Below are 21,394 nucleotides of genomic sequence, written 5' to 3' on the forward strand. Positions count from 1 at the left end.
GGTCTGGCCGAGGGCGCGATAGTGGAGTACAGTGAAGCTGCCGGGGACCTTGACTATCGCCAATTTGTTCATATGGTTGTAGAGGAGGTATTTCATGGTCAGAAGCTACCATTTGATCTGACCGAGTGGCTAAGGATCATCTCCCAGGGAGTGAACGCGTGTCATGGCAGCCTGCTCTGCAGCCATATTGACCTGATGGAGCCATATCAAGGATACGGAAACTTTGTCTCATTGTTTCAGCTATTCTGGAAAGTCAAAGATACCACTGGTGGAGAAGATCTGCTAAACTCTCTGGGACATTACAGGGGATGGAAATCTAAGGGCCTGCAATGTTCATTTCTTCATGATACATTGACCTACGAGGATGAAGCTGGCCATAGTTTTGAATATGAAGATGACATCAGAGGACTTCTGAGATTATTGATGAACTCCTTCTGTCACTCGGCAAAAAGCCACTGCAGGCTCGCTATCTACCTGATTATGAATGAGTCCCGCAGGTTGTTGTCTGATCTTCAAAGGGCGCTGCACCAGGGTGGTTACCTTAGTCACCTGTCTGTGAATTACAGTATGTGAAAGCATCCTACATTATACTTCTGTGCACAGTATGCTTCCGTCATCTGAGAGAAGACCATCGCACTCTCTGTACATCAACTCGTGTATGGCAGCACGTGATTCAAGGCATGCTATAAATCTCAATAGCAGCCTTAGCTCTTCTGCGAAGATCCTTCCATTTCATCATGGACAGGTCTAATGCAATGAAGGCTGAAGGCTGGAGGCCTGGTGCTGTGTTTGAACACAGCTTGTAACTAGAAAATGGATAGCGATTTGATATTCTTCTTTTCTTTTTGGGTTGTATAGTAGAAATCTTGCCCTTCTTTGAGATGTCCTTGTAGTGGACACTCTACACTTGTGTGTGATGACTGGTGTATGTCCTTTACGCCCTTTAGTATGCAGTGGAACATCACCTGAAATCAATATATTCTTTCTTTCTGGTGGTATTGTTGTGAACTTGTTCCTAATGCCATGATAGTTTTGTGATGCTGGCGTGGTGGATCTCTAGACCCTCTTGACATGCATGCATTTTACTCTGCATTGGAATATCATCTGAAGTGTATGTGTTTTTTTTGGCTGTATTGTTCATAATGCCATGATATACCTATTGTCTTGATGATTGATTCATGTCAGTTATGCACTGGAGTGTACAACTACAAAATCACCTCCTGTCATCTGCAGCAGGATAAATTATCTTTTTGGCAGATCATCTCTCTCTCTCTCAAATGGAAAAGCTATGAAAATTTTCCTTGAGTTAGTGAATTGATTCTCAAAACACAAAAGGGGAGTCAAGACCTGAGGTCAGCTTTAGTATAACACCTTCAGATCAAGCTGCTGCTGCTCAGCACCTCCTCTCTTCTTGTACCAAAATTCAGATTGATAATGGCGAGCATGTTTCCTTTTGGGCTGCGATCAGACGTGGGAGCCCTCGTAGATTTTGCTTATTTCCTCTCCTCTTAGGATCAGATGGATATCTTCATCACAACTTGGATTCTGGTTCGAAATCTTGTGCTTGAGGACACCATTTCTTTGGTCAGCCTATGATGCCCATTTCTTTCTTTGGTCAGATTCATAACACCACCAACAGTCACAAATTTTGGCCCGTTCAAAAAACTGAAGGTAAGATGAGTTTTTTCCTTCTACTCCTTCAAAGCAGATTATGGACTGCAGATAGGCTGATCGAGAGCTAGAGGATGGCCGCACGGCATGATAATGCATGCTTGGCTGCTCGCTTTGTGATCTAGTTCTGGAAACCTTACTGTAAGAAAAACTAGTTCTGGAGTGCCCTTTTGCTAAACAGACCTGGTTTGCCTTTGGCATCTCTCATCCATGGGTGTCAACCACTGCTCTGAATGCTTCAACTGCATGCTCTGACTGAAACCCAGCCAAAGGAGAAGGAAGATCTGCACAGTTTTTCTTCCCTTTGGCTGGATTTCAGTCTGTACAGATTTTCCTTCTCCTTCAATGCTTAAGCAGAGCTTCCGGTGTCTAAAAACCAATGTGGTAGCTTAAGCAGAGATTCAGTCTGTAGACATAGCTTAAGTTTATCTTGCGTGAAGACAAAGGTTGGCTTTCACCCTTCTGAAGACAAGTTTATCTGCACTTGCACATATTCAGAATCTTTACAAGACTCAAAGATCTGCCAGTTTAATCATTCATTCTCTTTACTGAATCTGAAAGCCGATTCATATCAATCGGACAGTCAATACTCACTCAATAATCTACAACTTGAGGCATGGACGAGCTTTTCTCGTTTCTCTCTTCAACGCGCGCGCCAAGCCACTGTACTGGAGATCCTACCGTTGGATGCCGGTGCCTCCATGTTCTGCAGCGCGGCCATTTTAAACATTTTTCTTAAAGGATCAATTTTGAAAGATCATGACCATTTTCAAAATTGCAATTTAAAGTATTCACGAGCATTTCTTAAATATGTAATTTTTAAAGAACCATGTACTTTTGAAAAATGGGCCAATTTTTTTAATAATGTAGGAACGTTTTATTATATTTTTTGAATATATTTAAAATTTAAATCATTTTAGAAATAAACTTCAAAAAAACATGAAAGCCATTTAGAATGCATGGACATTGTTTTAATCTATGAACACTTTATAAATTTTGGGTAACATTCTTTAATATGTATTTGATTTGTTGGTGGCTTCGCCCAGTAATATGTACTCCCTCCTTAAGAAATATAAGAGCATTAAAATCACTAGTTTTACAGAGGGGGTATTTTTTAGTGAATTTATCCCTTTTTAGGATCTCTTAGAGAATTTATCTTTTCTTTAGCAAATTTGGAGAATTTATCTAAATCTGTCCAAAAAAAATCCGGCTCAACCTCGGAACGGGCCCATGTGTGCGCCTAGGCAGGCTATCCCTCGGAATGGGCCGAACTGAATTTCAGGCGCCTGAAGAAGAATAGCACACGCGCAAAAAAGAAAAGGAAAAAAAGATGGGAAGCAGAGGAGGGGCGGCGCGCCACCGGCCACATCAACATTTCGGCGACCACGGGAGGGGTGGCGCGGCCACACCAAGATTTCGGCGACCACGGGAGGGGCGGCGCGTCTCAACTGCCTTCTTTCTAGCCATACGGGCGGCCCGGCAACTCAAGCAGTCCACGGGCGCGTGGAGCACGAGAGCGGCGGCGACGACTCCGGCGACCACGGCGCGGCAACTCCGGTGAGGCGGTGAGGCGCTGACCCCTATTCTGCTCCTTCCGACTCGGGGTCTAGCTAGGCACTCTGCCATTGGCTATCTGCATGCAATCCGAGCCCGGCTGTGAGTCAGGTTAGATCTGTCGCCTCCTCCTTGCCCTTCCGTTTGTCTATAAATTTCTTCTCCTCTACTGGCAACCCTGCTCGTAACCTCCGTCAGAATCAAAAATTCAATCTTTAGATCCAGTTAGTGCGGGAAGATCGACCGGCGGAGACATGTCTAAGCGTCACCTCTCGGAACCCAATGCCGACCGCACCAGGAAAAGGCCGCGCCGTGTGCCCAAGAAGCACCTCTACCTGTTGCTGGACGACTAGCACAAGGGCTTCAGCATCCACAAGATCGACATCGACGCCTTGCAGGACGCCACCACTGACCTGCACCATGGGTTCCCTCACCCTGCTGCTCTCACTAGTAGAAAACAGGGCTATGGTCCAGGCCGGCTCAGCCCATTAGTCCTGGTTCAGTGTAGAACCGGGACCAATGTGGGCATTAGTCCCGGTTCGTGAGCCCAGGGGGCCAGCCGGGCCACGTGGGCCATTGGTCCCGGTTTGTCTGGACCTTTTGGTCCCGGTTGGTGGGACGAAACGGGACCAATGGGCCTCGCTCCTGGTCCGCCACCATTGGTCCCGGTTGGTGGCTTGAACCGGGACCAAAGGCTTCCCTTTAGTCCCGGTTCATGTCATCAACTGGGACCAATGAGGTGCCTATATATACCCCCTCGCGCAAGAGCAGAGCACAGTGCTCTGTTTTTTCTGGCCGAGGGGGAGAGGGCTTTGTGGTGCTCTAGCTCACCTCCTATGCACATGAGGTGTTCGATGGAATGCCCGAGCCATACTACTTAAGATCTCTCCTCTCGAAGCTCGACCTCCAAGCTCCATTTTCCTCGAGATTTTTCTAGATTTAGCGGTCCGTCACGCCCCGTCCCCGTCTTCACCGCCGTCGATCACCAGCGCCGATCTCATCACCGACACCACCGTGGTGAGCCTCTTGTTCTTATCTTCTTTCTGAAAGGAAAAATATTCTTACTTGTATGTTTAGATAGATACTTGTATCATTTTCTTACATTTATTATTGCATCTTATATAGTGCGACGGTTTTGGTATCCGCCCCCATCGGCCCTCGTCCTATCTATGATTCGGATTTGGTATGTATATTATCTTTATAACTATTGGTTCATTTATTGTTTATGAAAATTATGCCGACCAACGTGACATAGATTTTATTTATCTAGGATGTATGTGAATCGGAAATGCCAACCGACCCTATTGTCGAGAGGTTAAATTTAGTTGAAGAAGAAAACAATTTGTTGAAGAAAAAAATAAAAAAAAATGAGGAGGAGAAGATGATATTGGAGTTGCATGTTGCGGATGTCGTCGATGATCACAAGATCAAGATGGATGCAATGCGCTTGAAGATTAGAAAGATTAGAAAATATGCCATTCATACTGAGGGTTGGTATCATTATGCCGTTGGATCAATTGTTACCTTGGTTGCGATTATGATCGCATTTGTTTTCGCATTGAAATGTTTTACATAGTTTCAATGTATGGTTTAATTAATTAGATGCTCTGGAGAGCTATATGTTGTTAGATGAGAACTATGTATGCACTTTGGTTTTAATGTGATGATGAAATTCTATTAATTTGGACACTTAATTATATATAATGCACGCAGATGAACCGGCAATGGATGTACGGTGACAGACACACCCGCGAGTACATTAAGGGCGTGCATGAGTTTCTCGATGCGGTTGAGGCAAACAATCAGAATGGTTTAATGTGTTGTCCATGCACTGAATGTGGGAATACGAGGTCTTACTCTAACCGGAAAATCCTTCACTCCCACCTGCTTTACAAGGGTTTCATGCCACACTATAATGTTTGGACGAGGCACGGAGAAATAGGGGTTATGATGGAAGACGGCGAAGAAAAAGAGTACGATGACAACTATGTGCCCCCTGAATACGGTGATGCTGCAATGGGGGGAGCTGGTGAAGATCAAGAGGAACCAGACGATGTGCCCAATGATGCTGCCACGGGTGAAGCTGCTGAAGATCAAGAGGAACCAGACGATGTGCCCGATGATTGTGATCTCCGCCGGGTCATTGTCGATGAAATGACGCAATGCATTAGTCAAAAGGAGAAGCTGAAGTTCGATCGCATGTTAGAGGATCACAAAAAAGGGTTATACCCCAATTGCGAAGATGGAAACACAAAGCTCGGTACCGTACTGGAATTGCTGCAGTGGAAGGCAGAGAATGTTGTGGCTGACAAAGGATTTGAGAAGCTACTGAAAATATTGAAGAAGAAGCTTCCAAAGGATAACGAATTGCCCGACAGTACATAGTTTCAATGTATGGTTTAATTAATTAGATGCTCTAGAGAGCTATATGTTGTTAGATGAGAACTATGTATGCACTTTGGTTTTAATGTGATGATGAAATTCTATTAATTTGGACACTTAATTATATATAATGCACGCAGATGAACCGGCAATGGATGTACGGTGACAGACACACCCGCGAGTACATTAAGGGCGTGCATGAGTTTCTCGATGCGGCTGAGGCAAACAAGCAGAATGGTTTTATGTGTTGTCCATGCACTGAATGTGGGAATACGAGGTCTTACTCTAACCGGAAAATCCTTCACTCCCACCTGCTTTACAAGGGTTTCATGCCACACTATAATGTTTGGACGAGGCACGGAGAAATAGGGGTTATGATGGAAGACGGCGAAGAAAAAGAGTACGATGACAACTATGTGCCCCCTGAATACGGTGATGCTGCAATGGGGGGAGATGGTGAAGATCAAGAGGAACCAGATGATGTGCCCAATGATGCTGCCACGGGTGAAGCTGCTGAAGATCAAGAGGAACCAGACGATGTGCCCGATGATTGTGATCTCCGCCGGGTCATTGTCGATGAAATGACGCAATGCATTAGTCAAAAGGAGAAGCTGAAGTTCGATCGCATGTTAGAGGATCACAAAAAAGGGTTATACCCCAATTGCGAAGATGGAAACACAAAGCTCGGTACCGTACTGGAATTGCTGCAGTGGAAGGCAGAGAATGTTGTGGCTGACAAAGGATTTGAGAAGCTACTGAAAATATTGAAGAAGAAACTTCCAAAGGATAACGAATTGCCCGACAGTACATACGCAGCAAAGAAGGTCGTATGCCCTCTAGGATTGGAGGTGGAGAAGATACATGCATGCCCTAATGACTGCATCCTCTACCGCGGTGCATACAAGGATCTGAACGCATGCCCGGTACGCGGTGCGTTGCGGTATAAGATCAGATGAGATGACCCTGGTGATGTTGACGGCGAGCCCCTCAGGAAGAGGGTTCCTGCGAAGGTGATGTGGTATGCTCCTATAATACCACGGTTGAAACGTCTGTTCAGAAACGAAGAGCATGCCAAGTTGATGCGATGGCACAGTGAGAACCGAAAGAAAGATGGGAAGTTGAGAGCACCCGCTGACGGGTCGCAGTGGAGAAAAATCGAGAGAAAGTACTGGGATGAGTTTGCAAAGGACCCAAGGAATGTATGGTTTGCTTTAAGCGCGGATGGCATTAATCCTTTCGGGGAGCAGAGCAGCAATCACAGCACCTGGCCCGTGACTCTATGTATGTATAACCTTCCTCCTTGGATGTGCATGAAGCGGAAGTTCATTATGATGCCAGTTCTCATCCAAGGCCCTAAGCAACCCGGCAACGAAATTGATGTGTACCTAAGGCCATTAGTTGAAGAACTTTTACAGCTGTGGAATGGAAACGGTGTACGTACGTGGGATGAGCACAGACAGGAGGAATTTAACCTTAAGGCGTTGCTGTTCGTGACCATCAACGATTGGCCCGCTCTTAGTAACCTTTCAGGACAGACAAACAAAGGATACCACGCATGCACGCACTGTTTAGATGATACTAAAAGTATATACCTGGACAAATGCAGGAAGAATGTTTACCTGGGCCATCGTCGATTTCTTCCGACCAACCATCAATGTCGAAAGAAAGGCAAGCATTTCAAAGGCGAGGCAGATCACCGGAAGAAGCCCGCCATGCGCACCGGTAATCACGTGCTTGCTATGGTCAATGATTTACACTACGTAATCTTTGGAAAGGGTCCCGGTGGAATAGCTGTTCCGAATGACGCTGAGGGACACGCACCCACCGAGAAAAAGAAAAGATAAGGAAGCGAATACATCATACGATGAGCCAAAGCGCCACATAGTTCTTTCAGGAAAAAGGGACATCCTGGGAGTGGACGGCAAGACAGACATGTCTGAAGATTATGAAAAGTTTCATGAAATTCCTCCCTTCAATGTCAAGGCTGACCCAAGCATCCTGATAAACAATGAAGATTATCCATGGTTACGGCGCAATAAGAAAATGACACAAGCGAAGAAAAAGTGAAGACTTTCTCCCGCAACTATTATGATGATACCATGCAAAATTTGTAACAGACGAACATGCTACCATTGTCCGTTTTGTACATGCACATGCTATGTGGGTGAAATTATGATACCATCCCAACTTTCAACTTTTTTAGAGTTCATTTGAAATGCTTTCATGTCTTATGGTTTGAAACTTTGATACTTCGAAAGTGATTGTCCATTTTGTACACGAAGTGCATCAAGTTTTTGTCGTAACCCTCTCTACTTTTTGGAACATGCTATGTGGGTGAAATGGTGATACCATGCCAACTTTCAACCTTTTCAGAGTTCATTTTGAAATGCTTTCCAATTTCAGAGTCATTTAGCTCAAAGAATGAATTAATAGCAAACAGAATAAACTACAAAACATTTATGAAAATAAAAACAATCAATTAAAATATTATGTTATGATCAACTAAAATAAAACTATAATATTCTTCAATAGCAAAAAGAATATAATTTTTGTGACCTAAAATCAAACTATAAGTATTTAATTGTAAGTATAAATAAAAATAAATAGCAAAGAAGAAAAAATTTCTAACTTTATAGTAAAGTTATTCATAAACTAGTCATTCACACAAATTTATAAAAATTCAAATTTAAACTATTTAAAATTTAAAACTAATGGCACTAATAGAAAGTTTATAATTTTTGTGACCTAAAAGCAAAAAGAAATCACTAAAAAACTGTAAGTATTTAGTTGTAAGTAGAAATAAAAAATAAATAGAAAAAATCTATTTTTATAGTAAAGTTATTCATAAACTAGTGATTCACACAAATTTTTGAAAATTCAAATTTAAACTATTTAAAATTTAAAACTAATGGCACTAACAGAAAGTTTATAATTTTTGTGACCTAAAAGCAAAAAGAAATCACTAAAAAACTGTAAGTATTTAGTTTTAAGTAGAAATAAAAAAATAAAAAACCAAAAAAATATAGAAATAAAAAAGAAAAAACCAAAAAAATGCCTCCTACTGGGCCTCCACGGCCTGAATACGACTAGAAACCCTACATGGGCCAGGATTCAGGCCCGCAGAAGGCCCAATAGGCCCACAGGCAGTAGCAAGTTTAGGCCCGAAAGCCTGCTTCAGAGAGGAGCTCGAATGGGTAGGCACACCAGCGCTTATAAACCAGTGCCGGCACCCTTCAGCTAGCGATGTGGGACTAAACTTTTGGCTCGGGGTAGCAAAGGCCTTTGGTCCCGGTTGGAGGCACCAACCGGGACTAAAGGGGGCATTGGTCCTGGTTCGTGGCACCAACCGTGACCAATGCCCCCCTTTAGTCCCGGTTGGTGCCACCAACCGGGACCAAAGGCCGCCGCTTCCCGCCCTTTGGGCTGCTGAAAATTGGCCTTTGGTCCCGGTTCGTGGCACCAACCGGGACTAAAGGGGGCATTAGTCCCGGTTTGTGCCCCCAACCGGGACCAATGCTCCGTCTATATAAGCCACGCTTGTGAAAATTTTGGTTCAGTTTCTTCGATCCTGCCCCGACGTCGCCGCCAGGCTGCCCCTCTGCTCGCCTCGCCGTCGCCGCCGTTGCCCCTCCCCCCCCCCCGAGCGCGCCCTGCCTCGCCGTCGTCGTCGGCCGCCCGTCCACCGCCCCCGAGCACCCCCTGCGCCGCCGAGCCCATCCGCCGCCCCCGAGCACCCCCTGCGCCCCGAGCCCGTCCGTCGCCGCCGAGCGCGCCCCGCCGTCGCCCTCGCCCTCGCCGACCCCGAGCCCGTCCTCGTCGCCGTCGCCCCCGACGCCAGCCACCCGCGTATCCTCCTCGTTCCCTCCGGGAGAGGTAGCTACCGCCCCATCCTCCCCCCTTCCTTCCTTCCCTGCTCCTTAATTTGCAAAATGTTGATATGATGTAGATGTATGTATGTATGTATGTATGAGTTGGGGAGAAAGTTTATAATTTTTGTTCATATATACTGTACATGTATGTATGATGAATTTTGATATTTTTTTGTTCATATATAATGTAGATGTATATGTATGTATGGAATGATATCGATGGATGTATGTATATACAACATTCGTAGAAAATATGACGAATCCGATATGACCAATGTCCCCCTCCGGTTCACGCGGGAACACTAACTATCTCGGAGAAAAAAAAAGTTATTGGGGAAAAAAATGTTATCGGGGTCGAGGGTCGTCGAACATGAGAGGAAGAAGAGGATAAAAAAGAAGAGGAAGAAGAAAAAAAAGAGGAGAAGAAAGAATAGAGGTGCTTCTCCTCTATTCTTTCTTCTCCTCTTTTTTTCTTCTTCTTCATCTTTTTTTTATCGGGAGGGGTCGACGGTCGCCTAGGCGTCGAGGGTGGGGGGGGGGTCGAGAACGCAGGACATTCATGAGAGAGGCGAGAAAGAAGGGGAAGAAGAGGGAGAAGAAGAGGAGAGGAAGTAGAGGAAGTCTTCTCCTCTATTCTTTCTTCTCTTCTTTTTTCTTCTTCTTCTTCCTCTTTTTTTTATCGGGAACAAGGGTCGTCGAGGGACATAGATGTAGTGTCGTCGTTGTCGATATATACCCCCTCCCGATAGCTTACTATGATTAGGTAGCTAGTTCTACGTTTGGCACTAATATATCCATCTGTCATGTTTGAATAATAATTGCCATGTTGTAAATATTTGTAGAAACTATGGACACCGCCCTAGACGAAGCAACAAAAGAAGCGTTGTTGAGGGACATAATCGCAGAAGGAAGTGATGCCATCTCGTTGTTTCTCAACAAAACCGATGGTCTGGAAGGAGAGGGTGAACAAGCTGGCTACGGTGACCTAATGCCGGTGCAAGAAGAAGAACATGAGGACGGCTCCGGTGACCCAATGCCGGTGCAAGAAGGAGACCGTGATGATGGCTCCGGTGACCGAACCGAGTCCGGCCAGGTATATATATTAGTTAAGCCTATGCTGACTAGCTGATTGATGCATTCATTGTTTTGGTATGTACACATATTAATTAAGTCTTTGTTCTTTTTTCTAGCCCTCCGGATCGAGCACAACTTCGGTAAAGAGACGAGGCCCAAAGAAAAAGTTGAGCTCGGATGAAAAGTTTGAGATCATAGCAATCGCGCCCGACGGCCAACCTATTGAACCCCTCCGGACAAAGAGCACATTTGTTGCTCAGTGCGGGGTTTTGGTTAGGGACAAGATCCCGATAAGCATCCAACAATGGTTTAAGCCGGCTACAGAAGACCCTGAGGTCTCTTATGTCAATGATATGCAGAAAAATGATCTTTGGACTGAGCTGAAGTCAAATTTCACCCTACCGCCTGAGGATAATCCAGAGAACCTAGTTAAAGAGAAATTAATCAAGTCTTTTGCTCTGAAGAGGATGGCAGAACTATTCAGGAGGTGGAAGAAAGAGCTGAATAAGTTTGTCAAAAATAATGAGACACCAGAATTCAAGGGCAGATATGAGAAGATCAGAGATCACTGGCCCGCATTTGTGGCCCACAAGACATCGGAAAAGAGTCAGAAGATGTCGGCGACAAACAAGCAAAATGCTGCGAAGAAGAAGCTTCACCATCACACGGGGTCAGGTGGCTACCTCGTAGCCCGGCCTAAGTGGTCCAAGACTGAGAATGATCTGGTTCATAAAGGGATCGAACCAGAGACAATTAACTGGCCAGACCGTTGCCGGACTTGGTTCTTCGGGGCTGGCGGAACCCTGGACCCTGTAACAGGGAAGTGCATTTGGACGAATGATCAAATGGACATACCAGTCAGTAAGCTTAAGCAGTATATCGAAGCAGCGCAGGAAGGGACGTTCTTTCCAGACAGAGAGAACAATGAGCTCACAATGTCCCTCGGGAATCCTGAGCACCCTGGACGGACACGAGGCACGCCAGGCTCCATTCCGTGGAAGGTTGGGTTTCCGGACGCAGGCGGTTACAAATCCCATGAGAGGAGGAAAAAAGTGCAGCAGACCCAAATGCAGGCGCTGCAAGCAAGGGTAGACGCGATAGAGGAATGAGAAGCAAATCGCAGCAAACGTACTGCTGAATCCTCCCCCGAAGCTACCCCGCCATCTTAGCGCAGAAGCAGCGTGGCTTCCACCAAGCTGCTTCAGCCGGAGCATGCCTTGACGGCTCCTGCCAGCTATCCCGTGGATGCTATAACGGAGTCTCAAAATTGCCACCTTATGACGCAATGGATGAATTTGAAGGTCAAGGCGGCTGTTGGCTCTGTTTTTCCTACTGAACCCGGTGCAACTTTTCACTGCCGGCCGATTCCAGAAGGATATGCTAGGGTGATGGTGGATGAGATAACGGAGGGATTTGAGGACCTCCAGCTTGACCACCCTACCGGTGAAGGGGAGACTCGGCTGGGGTCTGCTCTGAAGACTCCATGCCTATGGCGGAAGGAGCTCATCAACCTTCCGAACTGGACGCCACCGCCTCCTCCTCCTCCTCCGGCGAGTCAGGGCACTCCGCCTCCACCGCCTCCTCCTCCGGCGAGTGACGATCAGGGCCCTCGGCCGGCTCCTTCTCCGGCGCGTGGCGGCACTCCGCCTCCTTCTCCGCCTGCGCCGACGCGCCCGAGCAGCCAGCCTCCTCCTTCTCCTCCTCGTCAGCAAGGGAGGAAGAGACCTGCCGCCGCTCCAGCTGCTCTGGCGCGTCGTAGTCCTTCTCCTCCTCGTCAGCAAGGGAAGATCGCGCGAGAAGAAGTGAAGAAATTCTTTGATGGGGTGAAAGCAAAGAAATATCCACCTCCGGAGGAGAAGGTAGATCGGGTGAAAGTGAAGCGCACTCTGGCTGCCCTGACAAAACCACCGAAGTCTGATCCGCCGAAAGGGAACTATGACCGCATTATTGGAAAGGAATTTGCCGAAGCGGAGCGGTCGGGAAGTACTGTCAGTGATCAAAGGCTGAAAGAACGACGAGCTGGGAAACAAATTGCCCAGCTCGGCGAACAAGCGAAGCAATCGTGCCCCCCGCTCAAGGTGCCTAGCCACAACGTCGCTAATGATCCGAGGATGGTGCCCGGTTATAGCAATCTTGCAGATTACCTGCCCCACGAAGTACATTATGAACCCATGGACGTGCAGATACAAAGATACGAGTACGGGAAGCCTCTCGTCAAAGATGAAAGATCTCTATCAACGATGATGCGAAGATTGCATGATTGGTACTTGAAAATCTGCAGAGACTCTGGGGGGAGGAGTACTTTGTATGTGAAAGTTAAAAAGGAGCATGACCTTGTTGGAATTGATCTGTTGCCTGTTCCATTTGAGGAGTTCTATCAGTTTTTCAATCAATTGGCCCTCGATAAAACAACGGTCGCCTGCTACTGTCTGTAAGTAGTACTACTTCTGTCATTAAGTTTCTCTATATAGCTTAACTCTTTCATTGCATGTATTTATAATCATCCTCACTATATTATGCATATTGAAGATCGCCGAATTGAAGAAAAGACAAGTCGGTGATATTGGATTCATTAACACATATCTCATAGATGCAACTGAGGTTAAACTTCATGCCGCAGCTACCGAGGCCAACTTGCTACGATCGTTCGTAATAAATCAAAACAAAGATATAATACTCTTTCCTTACAACTTCAGGTGAGTGTTACTGTCTTGTGCGTATTCAGTTTCCCTTATATATTAGTCAAGGTTACAGTAATGTAATTGATGAGTTATGCATGTGTGTGCAATTTCCACTATATTCTCCTAGAGATTAAGCTTGAGCAGGGAGTAGTAACCGTCTTAGACTCTAAACGAAAAGATCCCCAGGACTATGCAGACATGACTCAAATACTCCAGAAGTAAGTTAAATCGATCATTATCCACCATATCAGCAACTTTGTTCATTTTCTGATATCAAGTAATTGTTTTCTTTGTCCGGCAGGGTTTGGAGAAAATTCACCAAAACAGTTCCGGGACTGCCGAAGGAGCTGGAATTTAGACACCCGAAAGTAAGTACTATAGTAGCATGTTCCGCGCATCTCCTAGTGATTCAAGCGCTAGTTTCATCAATACCATTTAGCATTCTTGCTTATCATGATCAGTTTGATTGACCTCTATTTCTTGTAAAGTGGTTGTGGCAGGAACAAGGGAATGATTTCTGTGGATACAACATCTGCGAGTCCATCCGCCACACGACCTGTGAGCGTGGCGGGTACTCTAACAAACAATATGAAGTACGTAAATAACAACATTCACAATTTTATTTTATTACCATCATTTGTGTTGAGTTTCATTCATTCATATATATATGTATTGACCCCCTTCTTCAAATTAGATGTTTCGGAAGCGGGATGAACTCCTAGCACCAGCTCGCATGCGAGCAATTCAAGAGGAATTGGCGGAATTCTTTCTTGACCACGTGATCCCTGAAGACGGAGAATTCTATGTGGACCCTGAGTCCGTATGATTATATTTGTAAGAGATAATTATTGTATATATGTAGCCGGTAGTGTCAGATAGATATACGAGAACTTGTTGTTCGACCAATCTCTCGGAGAAGGAGAGGTGGTCGATATCACTTCTCTCTGTATGCATATATGTTCATGACAATCTTCTGTTTCCTTCGTTTGCTTACTAGCTAGCCAGCGTGTCTAGTCCTCTCTATACGTATGTATAGTACGTAGCGTTGACCAAGCACGGACATAAGAGAGGACACTTCTCTCTATTAATTATAGCTAGCTAACACAATATATGAAACACCTAAATTAACCCCCCAAAATCCCCAACCCCCCCCCCTTTCAAAAAAAATAAAAACCCCAGCCACAGAAATGCTGACGCGTGGATGCCTATTGGTCCCGGTTGGTGCCACCAACCGGGACCAAAGGGTCTCCTGACTGGGCTCTGCGCACTGCCCATGTGGAGGGCCTTTAGTCCCGGTTCTGGATTGAACCGGGACTAAAGGGGGGAGGTATTAGTACCGACACTTTAGTCCCAGTTCCGGAACCGGGACTAAAGGCCCTTACGAACCGGGACTATAGGCCCTTTTTCTACCAGTGTCTCAGGTTAGCCGCACCGGTAAATCGTCTTCGCATGGACTTCGCCGCCATGGACAGCAACATCTTCATCACCACCAACCCATGCTGTCCGCACACTCCCACCCTCGTGTTCGACACCAAGACGGCTGGGCTCACCATGGGCCCCCGTCCACCGGTTCGACTCATCGATAGGACCACCTTCACCATGGCCGCCGGCGGCATGATGTACGCATTGACATCGCCATGTCCACGAGCAGCACTCTTTCGAGGCCATGTCGTGGGCGCCAATGGACAAGGACGAGCCGTGGCCGAGCCCAACCATGAGGTGGTCCTGGAAAAGCGTGCCCTCGCCGCCACCATTCGCCATGGATGACGTGATCACCTCCTACGCGCTGCACCCGGACGGGCACACCATATTCATGTCCGCGCACGACAGACGCTATAATCATCTTCCAGAGGGCACCTTCTCCTTTGACACCAGGACTTCCAAGTGGAGGTTGCATGGGGATTGGGCTCTACCATTCCAAGGGCAAGCACACTACGACGACGGGCTAGACGCATGGGTCGGGCTTCACAAGGACGGGTACATCTGCTCCTGTGAAGTCGCCTCCCGCAGCAGCACAAGTGCGGTGGAGCCCGAGTGGAAGGTGACCAGGGAGAAGCTGTTCCACAAGGACCCGGAGAGGCGGCTGGCATTTGCGAGGCCTAGTCTCGCCTACATGGGCGACGACAGCTTTTGCCTTGTGGAGTCTGTGCTACGCGAGGGAGTGGAGTTTAAGTGCGCCTTTGGTGACCGTGACGGCTGTGTGCTCCACTTGAGCATGTTTGGTCTTAAGTATGATCGTAGGGGACAACTGCAAACCACGCGCCACCACACTAACTCCTATGTAGTGTCTAAGCATCTCCAGACAGTTTCTCCTGTAGTCTTCTGGATGTAGAGCTATTTGTTGACATGTTTTATGCAAACCATGTCCGAGAGTAATGTACGCTATGTATTATTATATGTGGGCACTATAAAGAGAAATAAAAAAGAAGTCCACTTCTCTTGGCATTTTTGTGGAACATGAGTGATTATTTTTGCATAACTGTTCTCGAAAGCACAGTGATGATCACACGTTACAAAAACTAAAAGTGGGACTGTCTTTTGCTCCTGCAATAACACGGTGTTAAATATGGATGGTGAAATTCTATTGTATAATAGTATCATAATAGACAATGAAATTATCTCTTATTTTGAACAAACAGGGCTGAAGCTCTGCCTTTGCATTAAGGAGAAATTAGAGTTTTCTTACGGCAAAATTAAATCATCTATAGTACACCAAAAAGAATTAAATGGTGACAAACCTGCTGAGTAATTGCCAGGCCCAGTTCTGACAAAAATTGGAAAACTTGTACAGCTAATATTGTCTAGCTAGTCATATATGTTCTTGAAGAACAAAACAAATAACTGTTGCTGGAGGCACAACTAATATTGTCTAGCCAGTCATAGACACTGTAAGCTATGTATTATATGTGGGCAGGATAATAAAGAGAAATAAAAAAGAAGCCCACTTCTGTTGGCATTTTTGTGGAACATGAATGATTCTTTTTGCATATCTGTTCTTGAAAGCACAGTGATGATCACACGTTACAAAAACTAAAAGTGGGGCTGTCTTTTGCTCCTGCAATAACGCTATTCTTAAATACGGATGGTGAAACTTTATTGTAATATCATAACAAACAATGAAATTATTTCTTATTTTGAAGAAACATGGCAGAAGCTCTTCCTTTGCATTGAGGAGAAATTAGAGTTTTCTTATGGCAAAATTAAATCATCTATGAGTACACAAAAGAAGTAAATGGTGGCAAATATATGGTCGATTTGTAAAAAATTCAGACTGGTTTCCGACTTGCGCCCGTCTGTGGCATATGTGAATGAGATTACCCCCGGTAAATCGATTCCTCCTATGGAGGTGTCGTGTTTATTTTCAGCAGGTACCGATCTCGTTGCTCCAACTTTGTCAACTCACAGTCGAGGAAGTAATTAAAGGGAAATCACCATAAGTGTCGAACGACCGATTCCACATGCCCAAACAAAGACGCCCCGAGGCAAATGCCTCGGCAGGTTCCGATAAGATTTTGAGGGATGATAATGGAGTTGTGATCTTTGCGGCATATAGACGATTGTACTTCTACAATGAGGCTCTAGAGGCTGAGTTACATGTGATAATGGAGGGGGTTGGTTTGGCGATCCGACAGACTACCTTATCAGCATTACTCCAATCTGATTGCACCACTTCATTAGCTGCAATGAAGGGCGACACATTGGACAAAACAACATACGGTCCTTTGATAGTCGATTTTAAACGGTTGTTGGAAGACGGGGTGTTTACTCCCGTTAAGATTTCCCGTGAACAAAACAATATTGCAAACCGTGTAGCAAGTTTTTGTCGCAGTGGGGACAAGATTGCGTGATGGCTTAATCATACTCCTACTTGTTTTTTTGCGAGTTATACTCCTACTTGTATTGCTGAAGACTGCTGCTATACAGACGATAAAGTTGTGGCCGACTCCAGATGATCCTACTTGGCAGCGGCATGTGCATGCAGGAGTCAATTGTTTTTTTCTTAGTTGATGCTAGCGCTGTAGTGGACGAAGTATCATCCGCAGAACGTGCATAACGTGTCGTGTGTGAAGCAATTTTGATTGTTGAACTAGTCGCTACCGATTGTAATCCCGTGACTTTGGAATAAGAAATGCACTGTTTTTTCCCGCAATTCTTAAGAAATTTTCACAAGGATTTCATTCTTATGAGTCAAATTATCTATATAGAAAAAGTTTGTAAGAATCCAAATCCTCTAAAAATAATATGGAATTCCTTCCTTTAAATCAAATATTGACGAGTTAGTTAAAAGAGACGCCATGTTGTTGCTTGCTGACTCTAACTCTTGTCTTATTCACGGCTCATGAAATTCTTTCTCTATCCAGATGCGGGCAGGTTCAGAAGAAATACGCCTTCACTCGCAAGACTTTGGCTCCCGCTAATTTCTGATACGCCTTGAGCCATATATTACATAGTCCTCAATATGTAAGTTGATTTGTTCTGATGTACTACTAGAATGCTTTGCATATGTTGATTGGAAAATATGTCATCAAGAGTTGTGTTTATTATGTGATCCTATATTTTTCCAAATTGTATTCAAAAGATGCACCAAAAGCAAGCACGCGACGATGATGGGTTGTATATCGTCATATTTTTCGGTGACGTGAAAGTTGTACTTTGTGCTCTGTGCTGTTTGACTGTGAAGCTAAACTAGTGAAGTCTTTGTTTACTTGTGTGTGAATTGTTGAGCGAAGTAGCAATGATTGAGTGATGACATTCTAAAGACCCATGTTTCTTCGTTTCAAATGTTGCCAGCATAAAATTCTGAACAAGTTGTAGTGAATGAAGATGACCCATCTAGCATAATACAGAAAGAAAATCCTTTACTTTCGGTGACTGGATTGTTGCCAAATTGACATGGTAAAGAAAGAAAGATAAAAGGAAAGAAGAAACAAGTGCCTGGCTGGCTGGCTGGCCGACTCATTAGAGAAACAACGGTCAGCCAACAACAGAAGTACGTACAGAAACCAGTCAGCAGCAAGCAAACACACACAGCCACACTCGTCAATGCCGATCGATGCCATTATATATGTTGTTGCATATCTTAATATTGCTTACATTCCAAGATAGATGGATAGATTGTCGCAAAAAAATAATAAAAAGATAGATAGATAGATACTAGCCCCTAAAAAAAGGAAAATAAAAAGGATGGATAGATACTACGTAGAGAGGAAGGAAGGAATTAGTCCGGTCACGTCTGAGGGGGTGTTTGTTTCCAGAGACTTTTTGGTGTAGGGACTAGAAAAAGTCCCTCTTAGAGATTTTTTAACCAAACAGGAGGGACTACTAGGGACTAAAAGTTGCTTTTTGGGACTAAATTAAGAAGACTCTCAAGGAGAGTCTTTTTTGGGACTTTTCCAACAATGCCCCTCCATGCACCCATTGGCCCGCCACCCCATGGTGTTGTTTGATTGTTATTTTTCTATATACTAGGGGTAACATGGTCATTTAATAACCTCTAGGAAGGGACTAGGGACTTTTTAGTCTCTGGAAACAAACAGGGAGGGACTTTTTAGTTGGGACTAGAAAAAGTCCTAGGACTTATGAACCAAACGAGGCTTGATGGATTCCCTGCAGTATTATCCATCTATTACTCCTCGTATCCCTCCTCCTCTATTTATTATTTACTCCTCGTATGGAAAGAGGGATTAAATCTCTCCCTCGAAACGAGGCGCTCTGTTACTCCCTCCCTCTCGTTCCTGCCGCATGCCATCCATCGGACTCCCCCTCGTGTCACGCGGATCGACCCCCCATCCGACGTCTCCCCGAGTTTCTTGCCTGCCCTCCTCTCTCTATTTATCTCCATCCAGTCCCTCCTCCCGCGTTCCCCTTCCTCTCCAATTGCTCCTCACCTTGCCTCATCTACAACACATACATACATGGAGACCCAAAGTTGTGCCAGGCTGTTCCAATGATGCACTGCCCACAACAACATTGATGGACCGTGTCAGGAGGGCCCATGGGTTTGATCTGTCCTCTGGCGGTAAGCTCACACCGTTTCTCTCGATCTAATTAACCTTCTTTCTTCAAAGTCAAAAATCTTGGGATATATGGCACTACTCAAACTAGTGAGTTTTCTTTCTTGTGGTGTAGTACATGGTTCTACTTAATTAGGCGACATGCAGGCAGGCAGAGATGAATTGGTCAGACAACGGCTAGCTACCTAGCAGGATCTGGATGCAGGTATGTTACTACCAGGGAACCTATTAACCGGTTTAAAGAAATAGCTAAAGCCATTGATCTTGGAACATATTGGCTGGACACTATCACACACCAAGTAATTTGCTAGGGATTGTTTTTCAGTGATGTTTTATTGGCTACTTACACTATGCATTTTGGTGTAAGTAGTGTATGTTTTAACAGTAAAAAAGTTTTCGATCACAGTAAGTTATAAGGAACTTTATAGTTAGGTGTGTTTCCTGCTGCTACTGCTATAAGTGACCCAAGAAATGTCTGAATTTGTTTTAAGACTATCGCTTCTGCCACTAAACTACTACTGTCGATGCTATACTCTGTTGTTCATGTTATACAGTAGTTAGGTGTGTTTCCTGCTGCTACTGCTATAAGTGACCTAAGTAATGTCTGAATTTATTTCAAGACTACCGCTTCTGCCACTGAACTACTGCTGTTGATGCTATACTCTCTTGTTGATGATATAGTTAGGTGTTGTGGCTATACTCTGTTGATGCTATACTTTGTTGTTGATCCTACTGCTATAAGTCACCGTGGCTGCTGCCATACTACTGTTGTTGATGCTATACTAGTGCAGCTTGTTTGACTTAACACTGATTTTTCCTCGGATGCTATACTAGTGTTGCTGTTGATTGGCTGAAAACTCTTTCCAGCCGACTCTAAAGTAGAGACCCATAAGAGGGGGAACATACATATACATCTCTTGGGCCCGTTTTACTTGCTATTCATGCAATGTTCCCACTTGATCTTAGGTTTTGCATGCTAGGTAATAAAAAATAAATAAAACATTATTACCAACAGTTCAGTTCATTCTTTTAGAATAGGAGGTGGTTTCTCATTAGATCAAATGTGGTAAGATGTAAGTATTTCGGTTTGCCAACTCAGCACTTGGATTGGTCAAAAGAAATTTCTTCTTGCATCTAGACATATGTCTAAAGTGATTAATTGATTTAGTAAGCACATGTGGTTGATGCATACTAGGTCAGGGCAGAAAATGTTAGCAACCACTAGGTTAGTACTAGTATTATCTCAGTCGATGGCAAGTTGCATCGGTACAATCAGAAAAGACTATGAGTTTGGTAAGACAAGCATACAACCAGTAAAAGCAACAAGAAAAAAAACTAGGTTAGTACATTGTGCTGCAATTCTTTCTAGAATTAATCTGTCCTGGAAACCAGAGCATACTCTAGTCATCAGCCCCCCCCCCCCAAAAAAAGCTCGTCTCACCATTGTTACCTCCACAAAAGGGGGGAAACAACTGATCCACATGACATAAGAATCTATACTGTTAATTTCCCACCAATTCAGAAGAATGACAGCTTTGCTGCAGCTCAATACATATAGATAATCAGTACAAGTGTGTCTTAGTGTGTGTATAGACAAGAGTGAAGTTGCAAGCCAAACTCTGTGTTCGGAAACCTAAACTGCAACAGTTTAAAATGATCAGCGGAGGAGTCAAAAAATCTCTACAAGTCTGTGCAAACATTTGGCTACGATGTAGGAACCTGTCTACTTGTGAAAATCAAACACCCAACTTAAACTTGGCTGCATTTTCAAAGGAACACAAGAGATTAGCTAGTTTGAACAGGCAAACCAAATTGAGTACCATGGTTCTAACAAGTGTTATTAGCTAATGTCCATTTCTTTCTTTTTGTTAGAATATATAGGAAAGCTTGGTGTAACAAATGTGATACTTTTTACTATAGTCATTGAATTTGCCATTTTTTGGTTGTGCGCTGCAGTTGATGGGATCATTTGTTTTGATCCTATTGTGGCAAGATTTTGGTTTGCCAACACTGGGATTGGTCAAAATAAAATAATTGTATCTTATTATAGGGCCGTTGACTCGTTGTGCATGGAGATCGAAGTCGGCGGTGGTCCGTCCTTCCATGTGGAACAGTGGCAAAAACATTTACTAGAAGAGATGGCCGTGGG

At 44.6% G+C, this 21,394-nt stretch overlaps 1 protein-coding gene and 1 pseudogene across 1 annotated transcript; both read left to right on the forward strand.

Moving 5' to 3' along the window:
• Window positions 1-573, forward strand: LOC125534893 (the record flags this gene model as incomplete). Its single annotated transcript, XM_048697948.1, has 1 exon — window positions 1-573. A coding segment is annotated over one exon (573 nt), but the record flags the coding sequence as incomplete, so codon positions are not given.
• A 2,906-nt stretch (window positions 574-3,479) lies between these two features.
• On the forward strand, window positions 3,480-15,705 carry LOC125534894 (annotated as a pseudogene).
• Window positions 15,706-21,394: the final 5,689 nt, after the last annotated feature.

The sequence above is a fragment of the Triticum urartu genome, chromosome 2, assembly GCF_003073215.2.
Source record: "Triticum urartu cultivar G1812 chromosome 2, Tu2.1, whole genome shotgun sequence".
Classification (NCBI taxonomy): domain Eukaryota; kingdom Viridiplantae; phylum Streptophyta; class Magnoliopsida; order Poales; family Poaceae; genus Triticum; species Triticum urartu.